This window comes from Nannobrachium achirus (genome assembly GCF_963921795.1).
Source record: "Nannobrachium achirus genome assembly, chromosome: 20".
In the NCBI taxonomy this organism is placed as follows: domain Eukaryota; kingdom Metazoa; phylum Chordata; class Actinopteri; order Myctophiformes; family Myctophidae; genus Nannobrachium; species Nannobrachium achirus.
This window is the reverse complement of record NC_137827.1, coordinates 31,634,851-31,655,870: the sequence shown is the minus strand read 5'-3', so window position 1 is coordinate 31,655,870 and position 21,020 is coordinate 31,634,851. Positions and strand designations below refer to the sequence as shown.

Here is a 21,020-nt window from a genome sequence, read left to right as displayed (position 1 = left end):
AACGGTGTACACAGTATTGTGTATCATTATTTTATGCTTTAACTATTGAAAAATAGCAGATATACAAGCTCACAGCGCGGCACCGATTGCCGCGCTTGTAGATCTGCTATTTTTGAGAAATCGTGAAAATTTGAATTTTGACCCGATGATGAAGTGTCTTTTAAATCCTTCTAAGACTTTTGAAAAACCTATGTTTCTATGTCAGCAATCTGGCTAGCCATCGTCAAAGAAAAGATCCTTTTCACTTAAATGGAGCTCAGTCAGCCTGTTCTTGAGAGACTACTATGTCAGTGGTTCTCAAACCTTTTCATGTGAAGGACCCCCAAAATGATATTTATTTGGCCATGGACCCCCATCTCAAAATATTTGTTCCAGGGACCACCCAGCAGAAGCAAGATTTGAGTTACAAACGTTCGCTTTGAAATACATATAGTCAAAGATTTGCACACATTTTCACGACTTTTTCAAAATTAGCAGATCTACAAGCTTGAGCTTGTATATCTGCTATTTTTCACTGGTTAAAGCATTAAATAATTCTAAATGGATTAAACGGTATAAAATGATATATTTTGCTCTTTAAATAATACATTTTTCTCTTTAAATTACTGTTCCGGAAATTACATGAAATCGTTCACTCTCTCCCCAGAGTGAAGCCTCTCCATTATATCTCGTGGCTGATTGGTCACGAGGGCACAGGCAGCATCCTCTCAACGCTCAGGAAGAAGTGAGTGTCCTCAACTCTATCCACTCGTTTTTTATTACCCAAGGGCTCTCCAAAATACATTCAAAAGGACTCCCATCTCTCTCTGGTTATGCGCAAAGCTTTGATAAGCCCAGAGGATCCCATTCTCAAACCACATGTTATTCCCCTGCAAGTCCACTTGACAACGTGATGTGTGTGTTCACGTCTCTCCATGTGGGTTTACAAGGGGCATCTCCAGCAGCGCCAGGAAGTGAAGTGGTGAAGTCATTCAGTGGACCCTCTCTATCTCTCTCTCTCTCTCTCTCTCTCTCTCTCTCTCTCTCCTCTCTCTCTTCTCTCTCTCTCTCTCTCTCTCTCTCTCTCTCTGTCAGCCTACGGCAGTGGTTCTCAAATGTTTTCATGTCAAGGACCCCCAAATTGATATGTATTTGGCCGCGGACCCCCATCTGAAAGGGGCCCCACTATGCTTTTCAAAATATATATTTTATATACATTTTGCTCCATAATACGGTTTTATACAGGTTTTAGCCTAAACAACCACTCGGATATTTAAATGTCATGTTCTGTCTGTCTCTAATTCCAAGCCATTTCACATGCAATACCAAAATGTGTCTGCCTTTGTTGGCAATGGGGCACTCACTGTCTTTGGGCTAAAATTGGAACGATACAGAGAAGATTAGCATGGTACGACGATGAGAACCATGTCGAGTCAATCCATTCTAGCCAATTTTAGTACCACTGTACCTCATGGTTCCACCTCATATATAGTCTCAATAGAATATAGCCCCCTTCTCTAGGGGGCCCAATAGGAAATGAGCCCCTTTGTGACATAAACAAGGGCCCGATTTCAAAAGAGTACCGTTCAGACACGCCCATTCAGAAAATCACTGAAATGAAAGGCAAGGCTTAGAGTTAATGAATGGGTTTTTTGGGAGGCTGGGAAGACCAAAAAACAAGAAAAAAATGTGAATTGTTGAAAATGTTTGGTGCCAGGGACCCCCAGAAGAGAAGATATTAAAAATGTAAAAACCTTTCACTTCTTTCTTTTTTTAAACGGCAGATGTACAAGCTCGCGCTGTGAGATTGTAGATCTGCTATTTTTGAATAGTGTAAAAAGGGGTAGTGTAATAAAGGGGGTTAACATGATTCTGATGCTGTATTAACAAATTTTTGCCCCACTTTGAGAACCACTGGCCTAACGGTACCCATGGCCCATCGGATAGACCCTAATAGCCACTTCTCTGCCGCATGTCAGCAGCACTGTAACCTAGCAACACCCGCTCGCTTCGGAGACTTGATAGAGTGTTCTCTGGCTTACCGTGTGCCGTTTTTGGATGGTGCATTGTGAACGACAACGCAGTGAAATTTGAGCGCACACTGTCTCAGGAATACTCTTCTACCAAACTGCAGAAGCGGTTGAGTGGCCACTTTTCACGAGGACACGAGTACAAAACAAGTGGTCACATTTCAATGGATGAGTGTCTGCATTGAAAGCGGACCATTATTATTATTTTCTTTAACCCGTCTGTGTGTGTGTGTGTGTAGATGCTGGGCTCTCGCTCTGTTTGGAGGCAACAGTGAGACTGGCTTCGACCAGAACACCACCTACTCTATCTTCTCCATCTCCATCACCCTCACTGACGAGGCTTTCAGAACTTCTACCAGGTAGAGGAAACATGAACCCCTCCATTTACTTTACTAAATTGTGTAGCTGCCTGTTGCACCTTTTTTCCTCAATGTAATTCATTGCGACAAGTTACTATGAAAAGCTCCACCGGCTGTCAAGTCACGTCACACTTTTGCCCTACTCTTATCTCCGGCACCGTTGCCCCTACCCATGCCACACTTTGCACACACACTCCAGCCCTGATTTCTCACTTTGCCCTCTTCTAGTGCCACCATGAGGCCGATTTTACAAAACACATTTTTGGACAATGCTCCTACAGATTTTGCCCAAAAATCACACAAAGCGGTACACAGTATCTCTAAAATCATGTCATCAATGTTCCCCACTTTGAGAACCACTGATCTACATAATTGAGTACCTGCTGATCACGTCAACTGTGTGCTAGGGATGGGACGATATGAAAACTTCATGTCACGATTATTGTGACCAAAGAAATTGCGATTTACGATATTATCACAATAGTCAAATAATCCAAATAACCCCAACATCCATTATCCTGGGGCGAACATTTGCCAAAAAATAGCAGATGTACAAGCTCACAGCGACGCGTTGTGAGCTTGAGATCGGCTATTTTTTGGCAAAGAGATTTGGTAGAGAGTGAAAAAAGACGAGTAGACGTTATTTCCAGGTCTGTTTTACCATAGAGGGTTTTAATGGTACCGGATATGCAGGAATTGATCCCAGTGCATGGCGGAGGATAATTTCACAATGAATTTAAATCTCCACGATAACAATTATTGTGAGTGTTTTTATATCACGTAAAACAATATTGAACAGTAATTACACCTACTGAGCGCATTTGTCTCCCCCTACAGGTGGCCCACTTTGTGTTCCAGTACCTGAGGATGCTGCAGACACAGGGCCCACAGCAGAGGTACCCATGACGCACACACAGGGGCGTCACAGCGGGGGGGAAAGTGGGACTGAGTTACTAGGGCCCAAGGTGGAGGGGACCTTAATTATTTTATACTTTAGCTATTGAAAAATAAGGGAAACATGTTCACACAAAAATACACGACCGGAGGCAGATGTAATTACAATGTCAAAAGCTTTCCTACTTTATTAAGACATCTGCCTTTCTATATCTAGAATATACGAGGAGATACAGAAGATTGAAGCCAATGAGTTCCACTATCAGGAGCAGGTAAGCTTCCCTCCAAGTGTTACTTGATCTATCTGTCAGAAACCAGAGTCTGTGGTAATAATTATGTTGATTAATGTGTGCGTGCGTGCGTGTCCTCCCTGTCAGACTGACCCTATAGAATATGTGGAGGACATCTGTGAGAACATGCAGCTGTTCCCTAAAGAAGACTTCCTGACAGGCGATCAGTTGATGTTCGAGTTCAAACCAGAGGTCAGTAGGACAGCGCTGCTTAACACATGGTTAGATTACAGCCAGGACTATAGAAATCAAAATATGAATCAGGATTTACAGCATACTGTATACTTCTTTTCAACCACCTACTGTACACTCTACTTGAGCAAAGTATATTGACATGAAAACTAAGCATAATCACATGTTAATCCTAAGATTTTTGATGACATGCACAAAGGTTACTGTGCCTCTTTGACTCTTACTCGGGCTGGGGAAAATGTAATACATTTGTGAAATTATGAAAAATGTTTCTGCAGGACAATGTTCTAATGACGTGTGTATGTGCGTGTGCGCGTGTGTGTGCGCAGGTGATCAGTGCGGCTCTTTCACTTCTCACTCCAGAGAAAGCCAATCTGATGTTGCTGTCACCAGAACACGAGGGCCAATGTCCCCTCAGAGAGAAATGGTTTGGCACAAACTACAGTGTGGAGGGTGAGTTCTTGAAATAATGTGTTTATGTCTCAGGGTCGACTCTACAGGGTGTTGGGGTGTGTTATAAAGTACTGTTGGTAAAACTGAAATGTGTGTGTGTGTATTTAAGATTGATTATGGTGTGTGTTTGAGGCAGTAGGTGAAATTATGTCTGTCTCAGGGTGTTTTGGACTGTGTTTTAGAGTAGGTCAAACTGTGAAATGAGCGTGTGTGTGTGTGTATTTAAGAGTGTGTGTGTGTGTGTGTGTGTGTGTGTGTGTGTGTGTGTGTGTGTGTGTGTGTGTGTGTGTGTGTGTGTGTGTGTGTGTGTGTGTGTGTGTGTGTGTGTGTGTGTGTGTGTGTGTGTGTGTGTGTGTGTGTGTGTGTGTGTGTGTGTGTGTGTGGCGGTAGGTGAAATGATGTCTGAGGGTGGAGAGGGTGTTGGAGTGCATGTGTTGAGAGAGGGTGTTGGAGTGCATGTGTTGACACTGTGCGACAAGTTGGTTCTAAGTGCTTGTGGGCAGACTTGGTGCTTTCAGAGATTCTGTTTATCGTGGACATGCAGAGCAGGTGTGCTTTCCCTGATTGCCTTCTTGGCGGCGGCTGCTCAGAAGCAGTAAATGTATACTTTGTAAAGAAAACCCAGCAGATAGGTAGAAATAGCAGCAAATAGAAATTCAAGACTTTTAGCTCAGGTTCACATTTTTCATTGTGCATCTTCAGGCAGCCAGAATCATTGCGTGGCTGCAAGATTTTGTGATTTTCTGTGTGAGTGTGCAGTCTCGGTGTGTGCGTGTGCGTGTGGAGAACTCTGTAAGGGAAACCAATTGTATCGCTGCTGAGGGCCTTGTTCAATGACGTATTGCTTCCCGAGAGCAACTGAAGAAGTTCAATAAATCTGTATTCCAAAGGTGTTGTGATAAACTGTGTGTGTGTGGGGGGGGGGGGGGGGTGCTGTTGACAGCACTGTCCCCTGTGTAGATAGTATTTCGCTCTTTATACACTGATAGCTTTTATCCTATAACCCAGACAACCATCAGAAGTGTGTGTGTGGAGGGGGGGACCACTTTACAGCATTCCTCCCTTAGTGTCTTATCTAATGCCTCTCTGTCATACATGATAATTCTAGGGCCGCCATAGCAATGTTTTGTAGCATAATGTAATATGCAGCCCTCATTAATGGTTTACTTGTGATATATTGGTGTTCAAAAATCAAAACATTTAAATAAATTACTGTTTGACGCAATCTTATCCAGATAACATATTGTCAATCTACAGAGCAAGTGTTCAAGTAAGCAGAGTGAAGAAAGCAAGTATGTGCTACAAAATAACAGGGATTGCAAGTAAAAGTAAGCAAGCAAACCCAGGCCACAGTCAATTGAAATAAGATTACAAGCATCTCTCTTAAGTAGTCAATAAGAAGGGAGTTCAGGGTACACAGCGTATTACGGAGTATTAATTTACCTGAGTGTAAAAATGTACCTGTAACGGTCCGTCTTTATTAACACTAATTTATCCACTTCAACCTGGTGTCCTTTTTTTTTGTGAACTAGAAAAAAGGCAGATCGTAACAAGCTCACAACACTCTTATGATGCGACACATTGTGATCTATTGGCTATTTTCTCCATGCGACACAATTGTACCGCAGACCATAAAACAGGGTTAAATGAACACTATTTGTCTTCGTAGAGGGACAGTAGGAATGGTACCCTGGCTAGGGGGCAGGCAGAGGGGTTTCAGTCTGATGCAGCAAATGAGGTTCGACTCTTCTTTTCGCTAAGAGCGACAAAATGAGCATTGATGTGTAAAATGTAAATGAGATGCAAATACTTGAAATATTTTAATGTCCCAAAAATAGCATCTCTGAAGAAGAAAGCAATTGGACCATTTGAGTATATACCAACGCAAGTGGGAAATCAATTAGGAGCTGTCAATCAAACCCGTTCCACATGTACCCTTTAGGCCACATTCTCATAATATAATTCGGTTTAGTCGTGCGAATGGGAGGGGTGAAGTTGCCACATTCTTGCATATTTAATTGATACGTTTGCCCTCACACTGCACATTATCATCCGAAACAAGGAATCACTGAGTCCACGTCTGTCCACGGGACATACAGTATATCCAAGCTGCATAATAATGCCTCCTCCATCTCCCTGTGTTTATTAATTCTTCAAGTTCAACTCACAATGTAACCACAGGACCCCTGCAAAATTTGCCGTGCAGGCGTTAGCCGATTTATCTGCGGTCGAAGGTCGTCAACGAGCGATCACAAAATAAAACCAGCGGAGGGCGGAGGGACTCCCAAAATCTACCAGCAATAAACCAGACAGCAAATACTTTTAATTGCAAGATATGAATATCTACGAAGAGGAGGACGTCAACCTCTCTCTCTCTCTCTCTCTCTCTCTCTCTCTCTCTCTCTCTCTCTCTCTCTCTTGCCCTCCGCTGGCTCCCTCTGCGCTCCGCGCATAACAGCGTTAAGCGTCTCCATTTGGACATGATTTGGCACAGAGAGCGCGCGCGCCAGCAAGGGCGAGAGAGCCACACATCGGCCTATATTTTATTAGGCCTATAGCCTATATATGATATACAAGTGACTCCAGTGGCACTTTCCTTTTATCTAACTGTGAGCAACAACTCCTCACAAATAATACACCATGTGCGATCGAGGGAGCGGTGATCAGAAATCAATGAGGGGAGGAGGCGGCCAGAATCGTCAGAAATCTAATGAGAACAGACGGGGGGATTTAACCTTTTATAAATAACTATGGATTTAACCCGCACATGGCTCTATATAGACTACCACAATGTTTCATTGCCTGTATTTGAGACGGATGGATTCACACCAACAGGGAAGCGTTTGCTGTAGCGCATCGAAACCACCGTTTTTTTGTGGATTTGCATTCGTTTCTTTTCGAAAAAGAATACGGATGCGTCTTCACACATGCCCAACCGTTGTGTATTTTCCAACAATACGTTATAGGATTCGTTTTAATCGTCATAAAACGTGCCTGTGTGAATGTCGCCTTAGACTGCAATTCAGATAATGGCGCCTCCATTCTCCATTACTTTATTGATTGTATATTCCTGTAGATTTATTTGAGAAAATAGAAATAAATACTCTATCAAGCGGATGAATTTAAATAAACAATTGCATAATGTATTTAAATAAGATGTATTTTCATTTCCACAAATTGCTCCACCTCCTCCACCTAATACATTATTACATGCAATTCTATCTAGTTTGATTCTATTTGTTTTATTTTATTAGTTTTTTTGTTTTCTATTTTCCTTGATTTGAGTTTGAGTCTTAGTTTAAGTTAACTATAATAACGCTGGTGTGCACTGATCATCCCTCTTCCCCCTAAACACAACAGAAATCCAACAGCAGTGGAGGGAGAAGTGGACAGCAAACATGGAGCTCAGCACAGAGCTGCACCTCCCTGCAGAGAACAAGTTCATTGGTGAGTAGGGTTACAACAGTTCATTCAAGTCCCCATGTAGACATCCCAGTCTCAATAAACCTATGTCCCAATGCTTGTTGTGTGGACAATTTCGATCAAATTGACTAAAATGTTTTTTTTGTGTGTTTTTTCTTTTCTTTTTTTTCTTTTTTTACACCGTGATTTTTAAATCTGAGTTTTATTTGGTTGGACTGCGCAACTAAGTATAAATCAGGATTTTTGTTTAGATTTAGTTAACTTTAGTAACCTGTGTGTGTGTGTGTGTGTGTCTGTGTGCGTGTGTGTCCGACCGTCCAGCTACTGACTTCACCCTGAAGCCCTCTGACTACCCAGACACAGAGTTTCCGGTCAGAATAGCCAACAGCGACAGGGGCTGCCTCTGGTACAAGAAGGACACCAAGTTCAAGATCCCTAAGGGTAGGAGAGTGTGTGTGTGTGTCTTCTCTCCTGCATAATGTCCATGTCTGAATTCTTAAAGCCAGAGTTATACTTGGTTGTGCGTAGTGTCACGCACATACAATCTACAAGCTGTGAGCTTGTACACGACACTGGCGTGCAACTAAGAGTAAATCAGGCTTCATCTAATCTATACTTTGTTGCACAACAATGTCGCAGATTGTTGGCTACTGACACCATTGTGCAACAAAGTGTAGATTGCGCTTCAGTCATTTAACTCTGTCTGTGCTAGTCATACACATGTAAGATGCACCTAAGAAGGCGACGTATCTTGACCCGACTTGTGTTGCCTGTGTTCTTGTCTTCCTGCCGTAGCCTATGTCAGATTTCATCTGATCTCGCCTGTAATCCAGCAATCTGCCAGGAAGTGAGTACAGACTGTCTCTGACCATCTCACATTTGGCCCTTTGAGAGTGCGTTTCATTTACTCATAGAAATGCTCAATCTCTTCTTTTCTGTTTGTCATCCCTCTCCTGGCATTTACTAGCCTGGCGGGGCCCGACGTCATACTGCGTTCACTCACTCATTCCTTCCCCAGTATAACGTCTGGACTTCCAGGTATTGGCAGCGAGTATCCTGATTATTTTCTGATCGGGCCAATCAGTGACTGCTTCCGCACAACAAACGTAGCTGTCTTTCCTGATAACAAGTGAAAAGATTTCCCTGATTGGTCCATGTGTAGACGGTGACGTAGATGCATGCTGCAGCATTTTCAAAACAACAATGGCTGCCCTCGCGATGCAACAAGTGTAACAGTTAACGCTCTAACCATAAAACAAGCAATAAGTGCAGTTATTTCAGAGTTGGAATCAAATACAACAATTAAAAAGGAACACAAGGATGCGCTAGTGGAGTTTATCGGCCGAAAAGACGTGTTTGTTTGCCGTTCTTCCGACTGGCTGAGAGATGTTATGCTACGCTGATTGGTTAGAGGAGTCTGTCTGTCAAGGCAAGTACTCCCGCCCACTTTTCAAGCTGCCAATAGGCCAAAGGCCAGACGTTATACTGGGGAAGGAATGAGTGAGTGAACGCAGTATGACGTCGGGCCCCGCCAGGCTAGGCATTTACCTCTCTGCGTCATGATTCTTTAATCCTTCAATTTTCTTTCTCTTTCAATTATCCCTACACCTCTCTTTCATTCCCTTTTCCTCCTATTCTGACCTCCCTCCTTTTGTCCTGACCTTGCTGACCCACTGTTCTGTCTCTGTCTTGTTTCCTATTTCTTTTAATATCCCTCACTCTCTCATCCCCCTCCTCTGCCTCCCACACCCTCCCGACACCCATCCTCACTCCATCTCTAAACTCTCCCCTTCTCCTCTCTTGTCACCCAGTGTGGTGTTATTTGACCTCTTAATGAACATCCTGGGTCATAACCTGGCTGAGCCGGCCTACGAGGCTGATGTGGCCCAACTAGAATATAAACTGGTGGCCGGGGAGCATGGCCTGGTCGTCAAGGTGAAAGGATTCAACCACAAACTGCCTGTGAGTGAACACACACACACACACACACACACACACACACACACACACACACACACACACACACACAATCAACCATAAATGGATACAAATTATATGTATGGAATGCCCGGCCTACTTGATCATACTACAGCGTCACACAAAAGCATCAAAAGTAACGTGGCACAAAGCAACACTTTGAGCTTTTTGATCTGCTACTTTTGATATATTTGATTTGGACATATGACGTTTCCACCCCACAGAGACTATATCCATCTATCCACCTTTTTATTTAATACATCATTTTGATTGTATCTCCATCTATCTCTATCCAACTCTGACCCTCCATGTGCATTCTAGTTGCTGCTGCACCTGATAGTCAACTACCTGGCAGAGTTCTCGGCCTCCCCTGATGTCTTTAGCATGTTCTCAGAGCAGCTGAAGAAAACCTACTTCAACATCCTCATTAAACCTGAGAAGCTTGGCAAGTAAGTCGTTTGTGTTGTTGTCTCTGCCAGGCCGAAGGCATTGCCGAGACTGTTTTGCACCCTGTCCTTCTGTCCGCGTTTGTGTGTCCGTCCATCCATCTGTCCGTCCGTCTGTCTTTGAGCAGCAAATCACTGGCACCTTTTGCCAAATGAACGTGAAACTGTGCACACTCACTGGGTGCTAATTTTTCACATGCACCAGGCGGCCGGTTTTTGTTAACTCACTCCTACAGATTTTCTCCAAACTTCATGCCAATCAGTACACATTCTCTATAGTGATCAAGACGGATCTGTCCGATTTTTCACATCCCATCATGATTACTGACTTTTGAACATTGCTGGCCCACAATAACTTACGTGACCTGGTGGAGACCTGTGCTCCGAGTTTTATTTTTAGAAGCTTTGTCTTTTTGCAATAAAACACTTCCCATCTCACTTATTCTTGCTTGGCTCACTCACCTTTCCCAGATTTTCTATTTGACTAATGCATCCACCCCCCCCCCCCCTCCCTCTCTCTCTGTCCATTCCTCTCGTCTCAGGGATGTCCGTCTGCTGATCCTGGAGAACTCTCGCTGGTCAATGGTGGAGAAGTACCAGGCTCTGACAGCCGGGCTGACCGTAGAGGAACTGATGGACTTCAGCAAGGCTTTCAAGGCCCAGCTGTATGCTGAGGGACTGGTGCAAGGCAACTTCACCGGCACTGTGAGCGGATTTATTAATTAATTTGTGAATGAAGGAGTGAATCATTTTACTTTAAAACGTTAAATGATTGGCATTATTAACTGTTGCATTATGAGTGAACCCAGTGTACGTATTTCAACAAGTTAGATAGATGGCTGGATATATTGGTTGGAGGATGAGCGAATCAGCCACAGGGCAGTTAGTGTAATGGGTGGGGATTTCCGGTTACCAGTTATTTTATAACTATGTTGTAAACATGACTGAATAAATGAATGGGTGAATGTTTGCATCAGTTAATCTGTGAACAAAGCAAATAATTTTGTTTTTATGAATGAGTTTATGCAATACATTATATTATGGCTTCCCTTTGCCTTTCTCTTTGCCTTTCTGTTTCAAACTTCCTCATCCTCCTCTAACTCACTCTGTCTCTCTCTCTCACACACACACACACACACACACACACACACACACGCACACGCGCGCGCGCGCACACACACACACACACACACACACACACACACACTGTTGTTGATCCTGGTTCATTATCCTTGTCTGTGTTCTGTCTACAGGAGTCGGTGCAGTTCCTGCAATATGTCACAGAGTAAGTTGCCCGTCACTGTTCTCTGACTGTAATCAATACACTGAACGCAGTCTTTAGATATGCAGTGTGTCTGGAGCTGTTTGCTTTGGGTGCATTAATTTCCCTCGGGCTCAAGGGTTGACCATTGCTATTCCCCCTGATCATTGCTTTTTGTTCTTTCCCAACTTTTCTCCACTCTTTTCCTTACTTTCTCATTTTCTCATCTGTATGTTCTTACATTCATTAATTTGTCTTCCTTTCCTCCCTCCTAACCTTCATCCCTTTCCCACATGCTTCCCTCTTTATTTACTTCTTTCATCCTTCCTTACTTCCCCACCCATGCTTCCTTCCTGCCTCTCCTCCTTCGTTACTATCACCCCATGATTCCTTCCTTCCTTTCTTCCCTCCCTCCTAAATATCTTCCATACTTACTATGCTCATCCTTTCCTCCTAACTTTCCTTCATCCTTACTTTCCCACATGCTCCATTCCATCCATCCTTCTTTCCTTCTCTGTTCTCTGGCAGCAAGTTGCAGTTCTCAAAGCTGCCAGCAGAGGTCCCAGTGATGTTCAGAGTGGTGGAGCTGCCTCCCAAACATCATCTGTGCAAGGTCAAGTCACTCAACAAGGGAGATGCCAATTCTGAGGTCACAGTTTACTACCAGGTACACACACACACACACACACACACACACACACACACACACACACACACACACACACACACACACACACACACACACACACACACACACACACACACCCCGGGACCCCTAGGGAGTCCTCAGAGTTACTACAGGGGGTCCTCCAAATCTTTTTCACTTTTTCACTTATTGTTTTTTATATAAACCGCTTTAACCCTAACGTCCATATTCTGAGAACTTTAGCCAAAAATAGCAGATCTACAAGCTGTTGTGAGATTGTAGATCGGCTATTTTCTGCAAAGAGGTTTGGTGTAGAGGGGAAAAAGAGCAGACTAAGTACAGAGTGAAAGGTAAAGTTTATTAAGTATTGACAGTTCAAGTGGTTAAATATCTGAAAACGCGAATTGACATGAATCCAAAATACACTGATGATTGTGCTGTCAAACGATGAAACTATATGGAATCTATAAAAAGGTTGTGGGGGTCCCTGCCTCATCTGTCTAAGGGTTCTAAGGGTTCCTTGGCCTGAAAACGTTGAAGACCCCTGGTGTAGTGTATACAGATGTGACAAATTAAAGGAACCCCAACATAAAGTAAGGTGTTGGACCACCAAGAGCTGCCATGATAGATTCGGTGTGCCTTGGCACAGATTGTACACGTGTCTTGAATTCTATTGGAGGAATGGAACGCTAATCTACAGGGGTAGACATTAAGGGAAATTTACTACTGGCCCTCAGGGCCAGTGGATTTTGATGATCACTGGCCCTGACACGCGTGTGTGCGCAAAACTTGCGTCCTCCTTCATCCTCGATACTAGCGTCTTTTTTTTAACATAGGACATAGGAGTGAACTGTACTGTCCTGTCCCTTTCGCCATTCAAAATATCATTCCCCATAAAAACAACTAATTTGATTCAATAACATGTAGGCTACTACATCTCAGTATGTTACTACTACTCTACTCTTAACACCAGCTGTAGCCTGCTTAACTGGTGAGGGCCCCAGCCCAGATTGACAGCTGTCTGTCTGCCTTCCCAGGATCTCCTAATGTGGGGTTAATTAGCATAGGATCAAGGCTATCAAAGCTGTATTTTATAGATGATATAAAAATTTAAATAAAATACATCTATGATATTCTTGATCCAAGGCTAATGGTTTATTCTGGCATAATTGCATCATATTTACAAACTGTGTATACATTCCTGCTCCAGCTAGTCAGTTATACAGAAGATAGAAGCATAGGACAGCAATTATAGAAATATTAGACCTTAACTGTGGAATGTTCAATCATGTTCAATCATGTATGCAACATTTAGGAAAATAATTGCCAAATTTGACATCAAAGTTCCCACTTTTCTGTTACATGCTAAGCTGTCTGTCCCTCATCCATCCATCTCTGACACTGAGACACTCAGTCCATTCTCATCAAATGAGAAGATGATCTTCTCATTTGATATACATATTCTCAATAGGCTACAGTACACGTTGATTCTAAATATCTACAACCGTTAAAAGAAACAAATTTGCCGAATGCGTTCCACACGCACCGCGCGCGTGCACACACACACACACACACACACACACACACACACACACACACACACACACACACACACACAGGACCGCCCCCCTCTCTCGTTCACTAGACACACAGCGACAGCGTCAATCTCTCCTATAGTAATGGACCTTTCCCCAACTTCAAGAACATAACTTGTCTATTGTACTTTCTGATTCTGACACGCGGTGACATTGGATACTGAACAGCAGGGCAACAGCGCTCCGCTCCGCTGTCAACAATGTATAGAAGCTAACGCTGTTAGCAGCATCAACAGCTACAGTGGCAGTAGAGATGTGATTTATGGCTCTTTGAAGTGAGCCGGATCTCTGGGATCCGTTCCTTTCAAAGAGCCGTTCAAAAGACTGGCTCATTCTAGTTACTATAGCTACGTTCATTTCAAAGAGCCGTTCAAAAGACTCGATTCGTTCACGAACGTCCCATCTCTAAGCAGGCTGGCTGCTCTTCCTTGTGTAACTGACTGCAGCTGATGTACACACGCACCGCACGATGCACGCAGAAAGCAACTTTGATCGTCTTTGATCGGGATCACGCAACGTTATATTTTAGCGGTAATTACGAGACGATTTCACCGAAATTATTACAAAACAGTAGTACCACAAGGAATACTGATGTGAAATTAGATAAACGTTTTTATTCGTTTTATTTTCAAGGCATTACATTCACTGGCCCAACGGGCAAGTCCCTGATGAGTTCTGGTGGCCCTGTCACTCTAAAAAGTACAAACGGGCCAGCGGGCCATTTATAATGTCGAGTGCTGATCTAACAAAGGATATTACACCATTTGGAGTTACAAGACCTCTGAAAGTCTTATGTTGAAAATGTAACTCACATGCTCTAACTGTTATTGCAGCATTCACACAATAATGTCAGGTTTTCCTGCGGCGCCGGCGCAGTCCTGCCGGCAACCCGCTGCTCTGCCGCTGGCACTCGTGACTGTTATTCTGCGAACAGCCGAGAAATCCACTGACAGCCGAGAAATTGGTGATAATTACAGTGATCACGGAATCGTGGATTCCTAAGGGGACTATCCAATTAAGACGCAAGGAAGGAGTGCTCGTTTTGATTTGCGTTCAGAGCAGAAACAATGAGGTTAGACCTATGGATGCTTCAAAAGGTCAAAAAGGCTAAATTGGGTTAATTGTGCCATCCATAATGGTAATGCATTAACAAATTAATAATGCATTAACTTTGACAGTCCTAATATAAACGTACTGTGTGTGTGTGTGTGTGTGTGTGTGTGTGTGTGTGTGTGTGTGTGTGTGTGTGTGTGTGTGTGTGTGTGTGTGTGTGTGTGTGTGTGTGTGTGTGTGTGTGTGTGTGTGTGTGTGTGTGTGTGCGCGCCGCATATGCATGAAATCTTACAGCATTGACATAATGAACATCTACACCCCTTGCTCTTACTCTCTTGCTCGCTTGCTCTCATTACCATGTCTTGTTTTCTCCCCTCTTTCTCTTTTTTCTTCCTCTAGTCTGGACCTAAGAACCTGAGGGAACACACTCTAATGGAGCTACTGGTGGTGAGCACTACTAAATACTGCATCATGTGCTGCAGGCGGTGGTTCTCATAGAAGCATTGACAGTATTATTAACACCACACCTTCAGTACTGTTATTTCTCAATTACAAAATAAATGCACATATTGCTGCTCCAGTGCCTTTATTGGGCTCCCACCAGGCTAAACAAATAAATGTGCACTGATCATTAATCACTGATGTGTAAATTAGCTTGTGTCACTGCCAAAGCCCTCAGCCGTTACAATTATAGCCTCTGGTTACATGCGGTCCTGTGCTAGCAGAGATGTTATTAAAAGTGATTATGTAATGTGCTTCCAAAGAGGAGTACCACTTCTCATGTATGCACTCTAGTGGCCAAACATGGTAACACAGGTATTAGCAGTGTCACTGGCACTTGCAGCACTGTTATAAAGATGCCTCTTCCACGCTCGCTCATCGTCGCTTTTTCAATCTGTCGGTCAAGTAATCCATCGGTCTCAAGTAACTGGGACTTTTCTTACAGATGCACATGGAGGAACCTTGCTTTGACTTCCTGAGGACCAAAGAGACTCTGGGGTGGGTGTCTTTTCTGTCTCTGTTTTGCTTTTCAGTTGTCACTGAATTCTTGTTCAGTGGAGTGGAGGATGGTCAGATGATCATTTAAATGAAATGTGACATGAGGCAAATATTGTTCATATTTCCCCACCGTCATGTACTTCCAGAAGAACTCGAATGAACTCTCTGTTCATCGGTCCCCTACCCAATCCAATTCTTGCCGTCTGTGTGCCCATCTTATCCGTCTGTATGTGTGCTTGCCTGCGTGTCTGTCTGCCCGTTTCTGATTCTGTCTGTCTCTCTCTCTAGGTACCATGTCTACCCCACCTGCAGAAACACTTCAGGGGTTCTGGGTTTCTCTGTCACCGTGGAAACGCAGGCCACCAAGTTCAAGTGAGTCCACAATACATCCTTAACCAATTTCTTCTCTTCCAAACCAAGCCACAATTTATCTGAACTGCACAGCCCAAACCTAAGCTACAATCTATTTATCTCCTTGCTCGCCCAGACCCAAGTGGCAATATATCCATCTGTCAAGGAAACATGAATTGAATCTATAAATGGATGTGGATTTCTCCATCATATTTTTCTTCCCGTTGACTTCCTTCCTGCCAGTACCGAGGTGGTGGAGTTGAAGATTGAAGAGTTCTTGGTTTCTTTTGGGGAGCTGCTGAATGCACTTACTGACGAGGCCTTCAGTACCCAGGTGTGTTTGTGTGTGGAATACTGTGTGTATTTAAGTTTAACTCTTTGTGCATGCTGTGTTGGGCAGGTGGCATGCAGTATTTGTTTGTTTCCACAATCATGGAAACGCTGGTGAAGATTTGTTTTATGTGGACCCCAGAAAGACTAGCTGGTTGCTAATAAAATCAAGTCAAATCAAGATATGGAATTGAAAGCAGCAGTCCTAACAGTTTTTTCATTACTGCTATTAGGGAATACTGTACAGTCATACATGGATACACATACTCCACTGTCCCAAACGTAATATTTAACACATCCCCAGATTAACAGAATGAATTGGGTGAGAGACAAACCTTTTTATCTGGACACAAAGTCCAAGAAACTTTTCCATCTATTTTAGAGAGACCTCTCTGCCTGCTTGGACGCAAATACATAAGCCAGATCCATCTTCCATCTTCGCTTCCTCCACTCGCGTCGTTTTCCTCATGACATGCATCAAGCCTGGTACATACTCTGTCCGACAGGGTAGGCATCAACTACAAAATGATGTAATTCAGAACTTTGGATGAGTGACCACAGAAGGGTCCAGTAGTCAACTTCAATAAGCAAATCAACTTAAATTCTCAGCAAAGCAAAGGACTTTTGTTAAAAGGACTGTGCCGTCAGCTTACCGGATTGGAAAAGCAGTCGCTCCGTCGTAAGTAAGCCTGCATTATTTCCTGGATTGTAAAATAAATCCATATCGTGTCTTCTTTTCCGACGACCAAATCTATTAATTGATGTTGACGCTGCTGCCGGGGGCAGATACAGGGTCTTTCCTCAATCAGATGATTAGCTTTCATTTCCCAATAGAAATGTAGTAACATTTCCAGCAGTAATGTGTGCAACTTCTGACCATCTATGCTTCTGACAACAACAAACAACACGTGTGTAATCATGCCGACATGCCAGCCAATCACAGAGCCTGTTGCTATATGCGTCCTAGAACGTTCCATATGATTGGCCACTACTCCTCCATTGAAACTACTATAATATATTGCAGCTTTTCATGCATGTTTAACGTCCGATAGTCCAGATTTTTGTCTCGTCAACGAAAACACACATTCGTCTCGTCATATTTTAGTCAGACTTATGTTTAGCTCGTTACGTTAACGTCATGTCATCGTCGGGAAAAAAAGGGTCGTTAACAAAATTATATTCGTCATCGTTTCATCAGCAAAAACAACACTGCTAGTCAGATTAATGAGTACAGTGGCACTATGTATCACTTTTGTCCTTCTTTGGATCAACCATCTGATAAGAGTTTGGACGTGGTTTTGAAGTAAGTATCGCTTATCGCGAGGTCGCTTTTCACGTATTCCACCTAAAGTACTTTTGCAAAGGAGACATGAAGGTTGTATCGTCGCTGATACTCACTCCAAGCAACTTGGGGAAAATCCATAGAATGTGTTAGAGCTGTTTATACTGTGTGTCTCCTCTAGGTCACTGCCCTGGTGAAGCTGAAGGAGTGTGAGGACACGCACCTGGGGGAGGAGGTGGACAGGAACTGGGCAGAGGTGGTCACCCAGCAGTATATCTTTGATAGGCTCAACAGAGAGGTGAGGAGAACACTCAAATGTTCCATTTAGGCCTGAACTCAAATCTGTCACTTTAGAGTTGAACCACTTTAACCATTATTTCATGCTTTAACTATTAAAAGAAATAGCAGATATACAAGCTCGTAGCGTGGCAAATAATTCTAGGCCTAAATGGGTTCAATTATAATGATGGTAATACCCTAAACTTTCTTAACACAAAAGCTTTATTGCAGAATTCATAAATGCTGAATAAAACTCTAACCTCGCAAAAGTGGGGGAGGAATGCACCGGGGCAGAAGCCAATTTAACATGCTGCGCACCAAATTGTTTATCAGAAAGGCATAAGCCATTTTTAACCTTATTCTTATTACTATTTATATTAAGAAAACAGAACTGTCTTAGTATCACTGACGTGAGGAGAGAGAGAGAAATGCTGTTAATTTCACGAATGAATAATCCACACATTATATTTTGAGATGTCTTGTATACACGTACATTTGGACTTAAGGGTGTCTATAGAGGAAAAAACAGTAGATTAGTAGGGTTCATCCTTCTAGATCTCCTGCCGTCGCCATCCATAGAGCACCCCTGCTAGTTAGGCAAAAGTATGCACATTATCCGTTGCAGTATAATTCATTTTCTGGTGTGAATATTAGATTATACCTTCACATTTTCTCTTCGTATCTTGATGGGCATCAGCCTTCTGTGACCTATTTGTGTGGCTTAACTGTCAGCCTGGTTTACAGTATCCTGGGCTGTTTAACTTTTTACAATGCATCCTTGAATGACTCGTCTAAGGGCGGATTCACACTGCGGTCTCCGGTGCGTTCTCGAGACTGCTTGGCAGATGTTTTGACAGTGTGAAGCCTGCGTACTACTTCAGAAACGGCAGCCCCGAGACCACCTCCGGAGGTAGTCTAGAGTCCGCTTGATGCGTCCTCGAGAACAGTGCGCTGCAATGTGAAGCTACCGTTTCATGAACAAGGAAGTGGTGTCGCTTCTGCTGGGATGAAAATAACAAGGATTGATCCGCGACGTCACTATTAAGATACCAAGGATGTGCCAGTGACGTTACTGTGGTGCGATGATTACAGACGGCGTTACGTTGTGATGTTTCAAAGACAGCCACCACACACTGCGTTGGTTGTGTATTGTTGTTCTGTTATTGTTACAACTCAAGATAACGTCAGGAACACAGTAAAACTTTATATTCGCTCTAAATTCTGACAAGATACTCTTCTTCTGTGACATGACATTTTATATCTCCCAAAGCCCCATGGTCAGCAAGCGCCCCCGGGAGGCACATGAATGCCATTACAGTTGAATGAAGCGCAGGAGAATCTTGGCCAATGTGAATGCTGGTCAGTGGGGACCAGACAAATGTTTTCAGAAACAGTTCTAATCAATCGGATTGCAGTGTGAATCCGCCCTAAATTCTACTGTTCTTTATGTACCGTGACTACCGTCTCATCTCTCTCTCTGTGTGTTTTAGATTGACGCTTTGAAGCAGATGACCAGGGCTGAGCTGGTCTCCTGGTTCCAAGAACACAGAGGGCAGACCAGCCGCAAACTGAGCGTGCATGTAAGCTTGTCTTTTGTGTGTGTGTGTGTGTGTGTGTGTGTGCGTGTGCGTGCGTGCGTGTGTGTGTGCGCGTGCGTGCACTAATGTTTCCCTGACTGCCACAGGTGGTGGGATTCGGTCCAGAGGAGAACGATGAAGATGCTGGCAAAAAGAGAGAAGACTCGAAAGACGACGTGGAAGAGTTCTGCAGCTCCACGTATGGTGAGGTGTCCAAGCTCATCTTCCTCCCTGCTTCACCCAAGATGCCCGATGCCACGGCCATCATGGACATTCCTGCTTTCACCCAGAATCTGCACCTCTTCCCCTACCACAAGATCCTCAAATAAACTCACAGAACTGACTGACAGACAGACAGACAGACAGGTTAACTGTCTGTGTTTTAGGTTGACGATTGTGCCCTCATTTTGTTAAAGCAGTGAATCAGAGGTGATGATGGGTGGTTGTAAAAGCCTTGACTCCTTGCCGTTGCATTCTGCTTTTAGGAGCAATAGGTTTTTACACACACACACACACACACACACACACACACACACACACACACACACACACACAGTATATATATATATATCGGTGAAGTGTACTTTTGGCTAAGTGAAACCTGTATTTTGTTTTTCCTCTTCTGTCTTTAAGACGATGAGACACGGAGAGAGCATCTTCCTTTTGCTAGCTCAACTGGGACATTTGATTTTAAAAACATTTTGTTTTGCTCTGCCAGACATCATATTGCTTCCGCACGGAAATCAAATGAATCGTGCACTATGCTGAAATGGATGCTACAACCTGACTGCTTTTAGCTCCCAGAGGTAACCACAAACTAATGAGAAAATAGGCAGCAGAGACCACAACCTCCTCTCAGCGGAGAATCTTCGACTGGACTCCTAAAGCGTGTGTATGCGTGTGTGTGTGTGTGTGTGCGTGTGTGTGCTTGAATTCCAGCTCTGCTGTGCACGGTTGTTGCTAGCTAACACAATCACACTGTGAAATGAAATGGTTATGAGATAGTAATGGTTGAATAAAATGTGATTCCTATTGAAAATACTTCACAGCGTCTAACGTTTTTGAATATAGAAGAACCTTGGCACTCTGGTCTGTTATTCCATTTCCATTGTGTGAGGTTTAGGGGTGCTAAAAGTAATAGATTTGAATACAATAATTGATTATCTAATCTTTTCCAAAAAGAAAAATAGCACATCTACTGGTGATTATAAACAATCACACAGAATTTAAGTTTATTTGTTATAAACACAATTAATTGAAAAAGTAATGAATAGATAGAATAATATAATTGGGTGATGTGGCAGTGGTATGTTGGTGCAGGGAGCAATAAAGTAAGACGGAAATGCATCTAGTTTGATATGACAAAACAACCAGGTCACAATGCCAGTAAATGTTTCCACGCTGATGACTCAGGGTGGGTTGCATCATCATTAGACATAGTTTGTCACACACATGGTGGTTTCCCCCACCTCCCTGCATAACCTCATAGGAGTTGAATTTATGGAGGGGCTTTGCTCCACACACAAACACTGATGCTCATGCATGGCTGACACCTGATTGCTAACTCAATCCCCCAAGGGAAGAGTCAATGTGTGTGTGTGTGT

At 43.3% G+C, this 21,020-nt stretch overlaps 1 protein-coding gene across 1 annotated transcript in view; it reads left to right on the top strand.

Annotated features, from left to right (window-relative positions):
• The window catches only part of LOC308306082 (nardilysin-like), a 27,751-nt gene extending 7,308 nt beyond the window's left edge, over nucleotides 1–20,443 (top strand). Inside the window, 22 exon segments of the mRNA XM_080750983.1 lie at nucleotides 647–724; nucleotides 2,249–2,355; nucleotides 2,358–2,368; nucleotides 3,206–3,264; nucleotides 3,480–3,534; nucleotides 3,640–3,744; nucleotides 4,074–4,197; nucleotides 7,558–7,644; nucleotides 7,942–8,061; nucleotides 8,416–8,467; nucleotides 9,432–9,582; nucleotides 9,919–10,046; nucleotides 10,586–10,748; nucleotides 11,297–11,328; nucleotides 11,833–11,971; nucleotides 14,998–15,045; nucleotides 15,545–15,597; nucleotides 15,886–15,969; nucleotides 16,192–16,282; nucleotides 17,742–17,858; nucleotides 19,330–19,419; nucleotides 19,524–20,443. Coding sequence (XP_080607109.1) covers nucleotides 647–724; nucleotides 2,249–2,355; nucleotides 2,358–2,368; nucleotides 3,206–3,264; nucleotides 3,480–3,534; nucleotides 3,640–3,744; nucleotides 4,074–4,197; nucleotides 7,558–7,644; nucleotides 7,942–8,061; nucleotides 8,416–8,467; nucleotides 9,432–9,582; nucleotides 9,919–10,046; nucleotides 10,586–10,748; nucleotides 11,297–11,328; nucleotides 11,833–11,971; nucleotides 14,998–15,045; nucleotides 15,545–15,597; nucleotides 15,886–15,969; nucleotides 16,192–16,282; nucleotides 17,742–17,858; nucleotides 19,330–19,419; nucleotides 19,524–19,745 — 2,116 coding nt within the window. The 3' untranslated portion in view covers nucleotides 19,746–20,443.
• The last annotated feature ends 577 nt before the right edge of the window (nucleotides 20,444–21,020 follow it).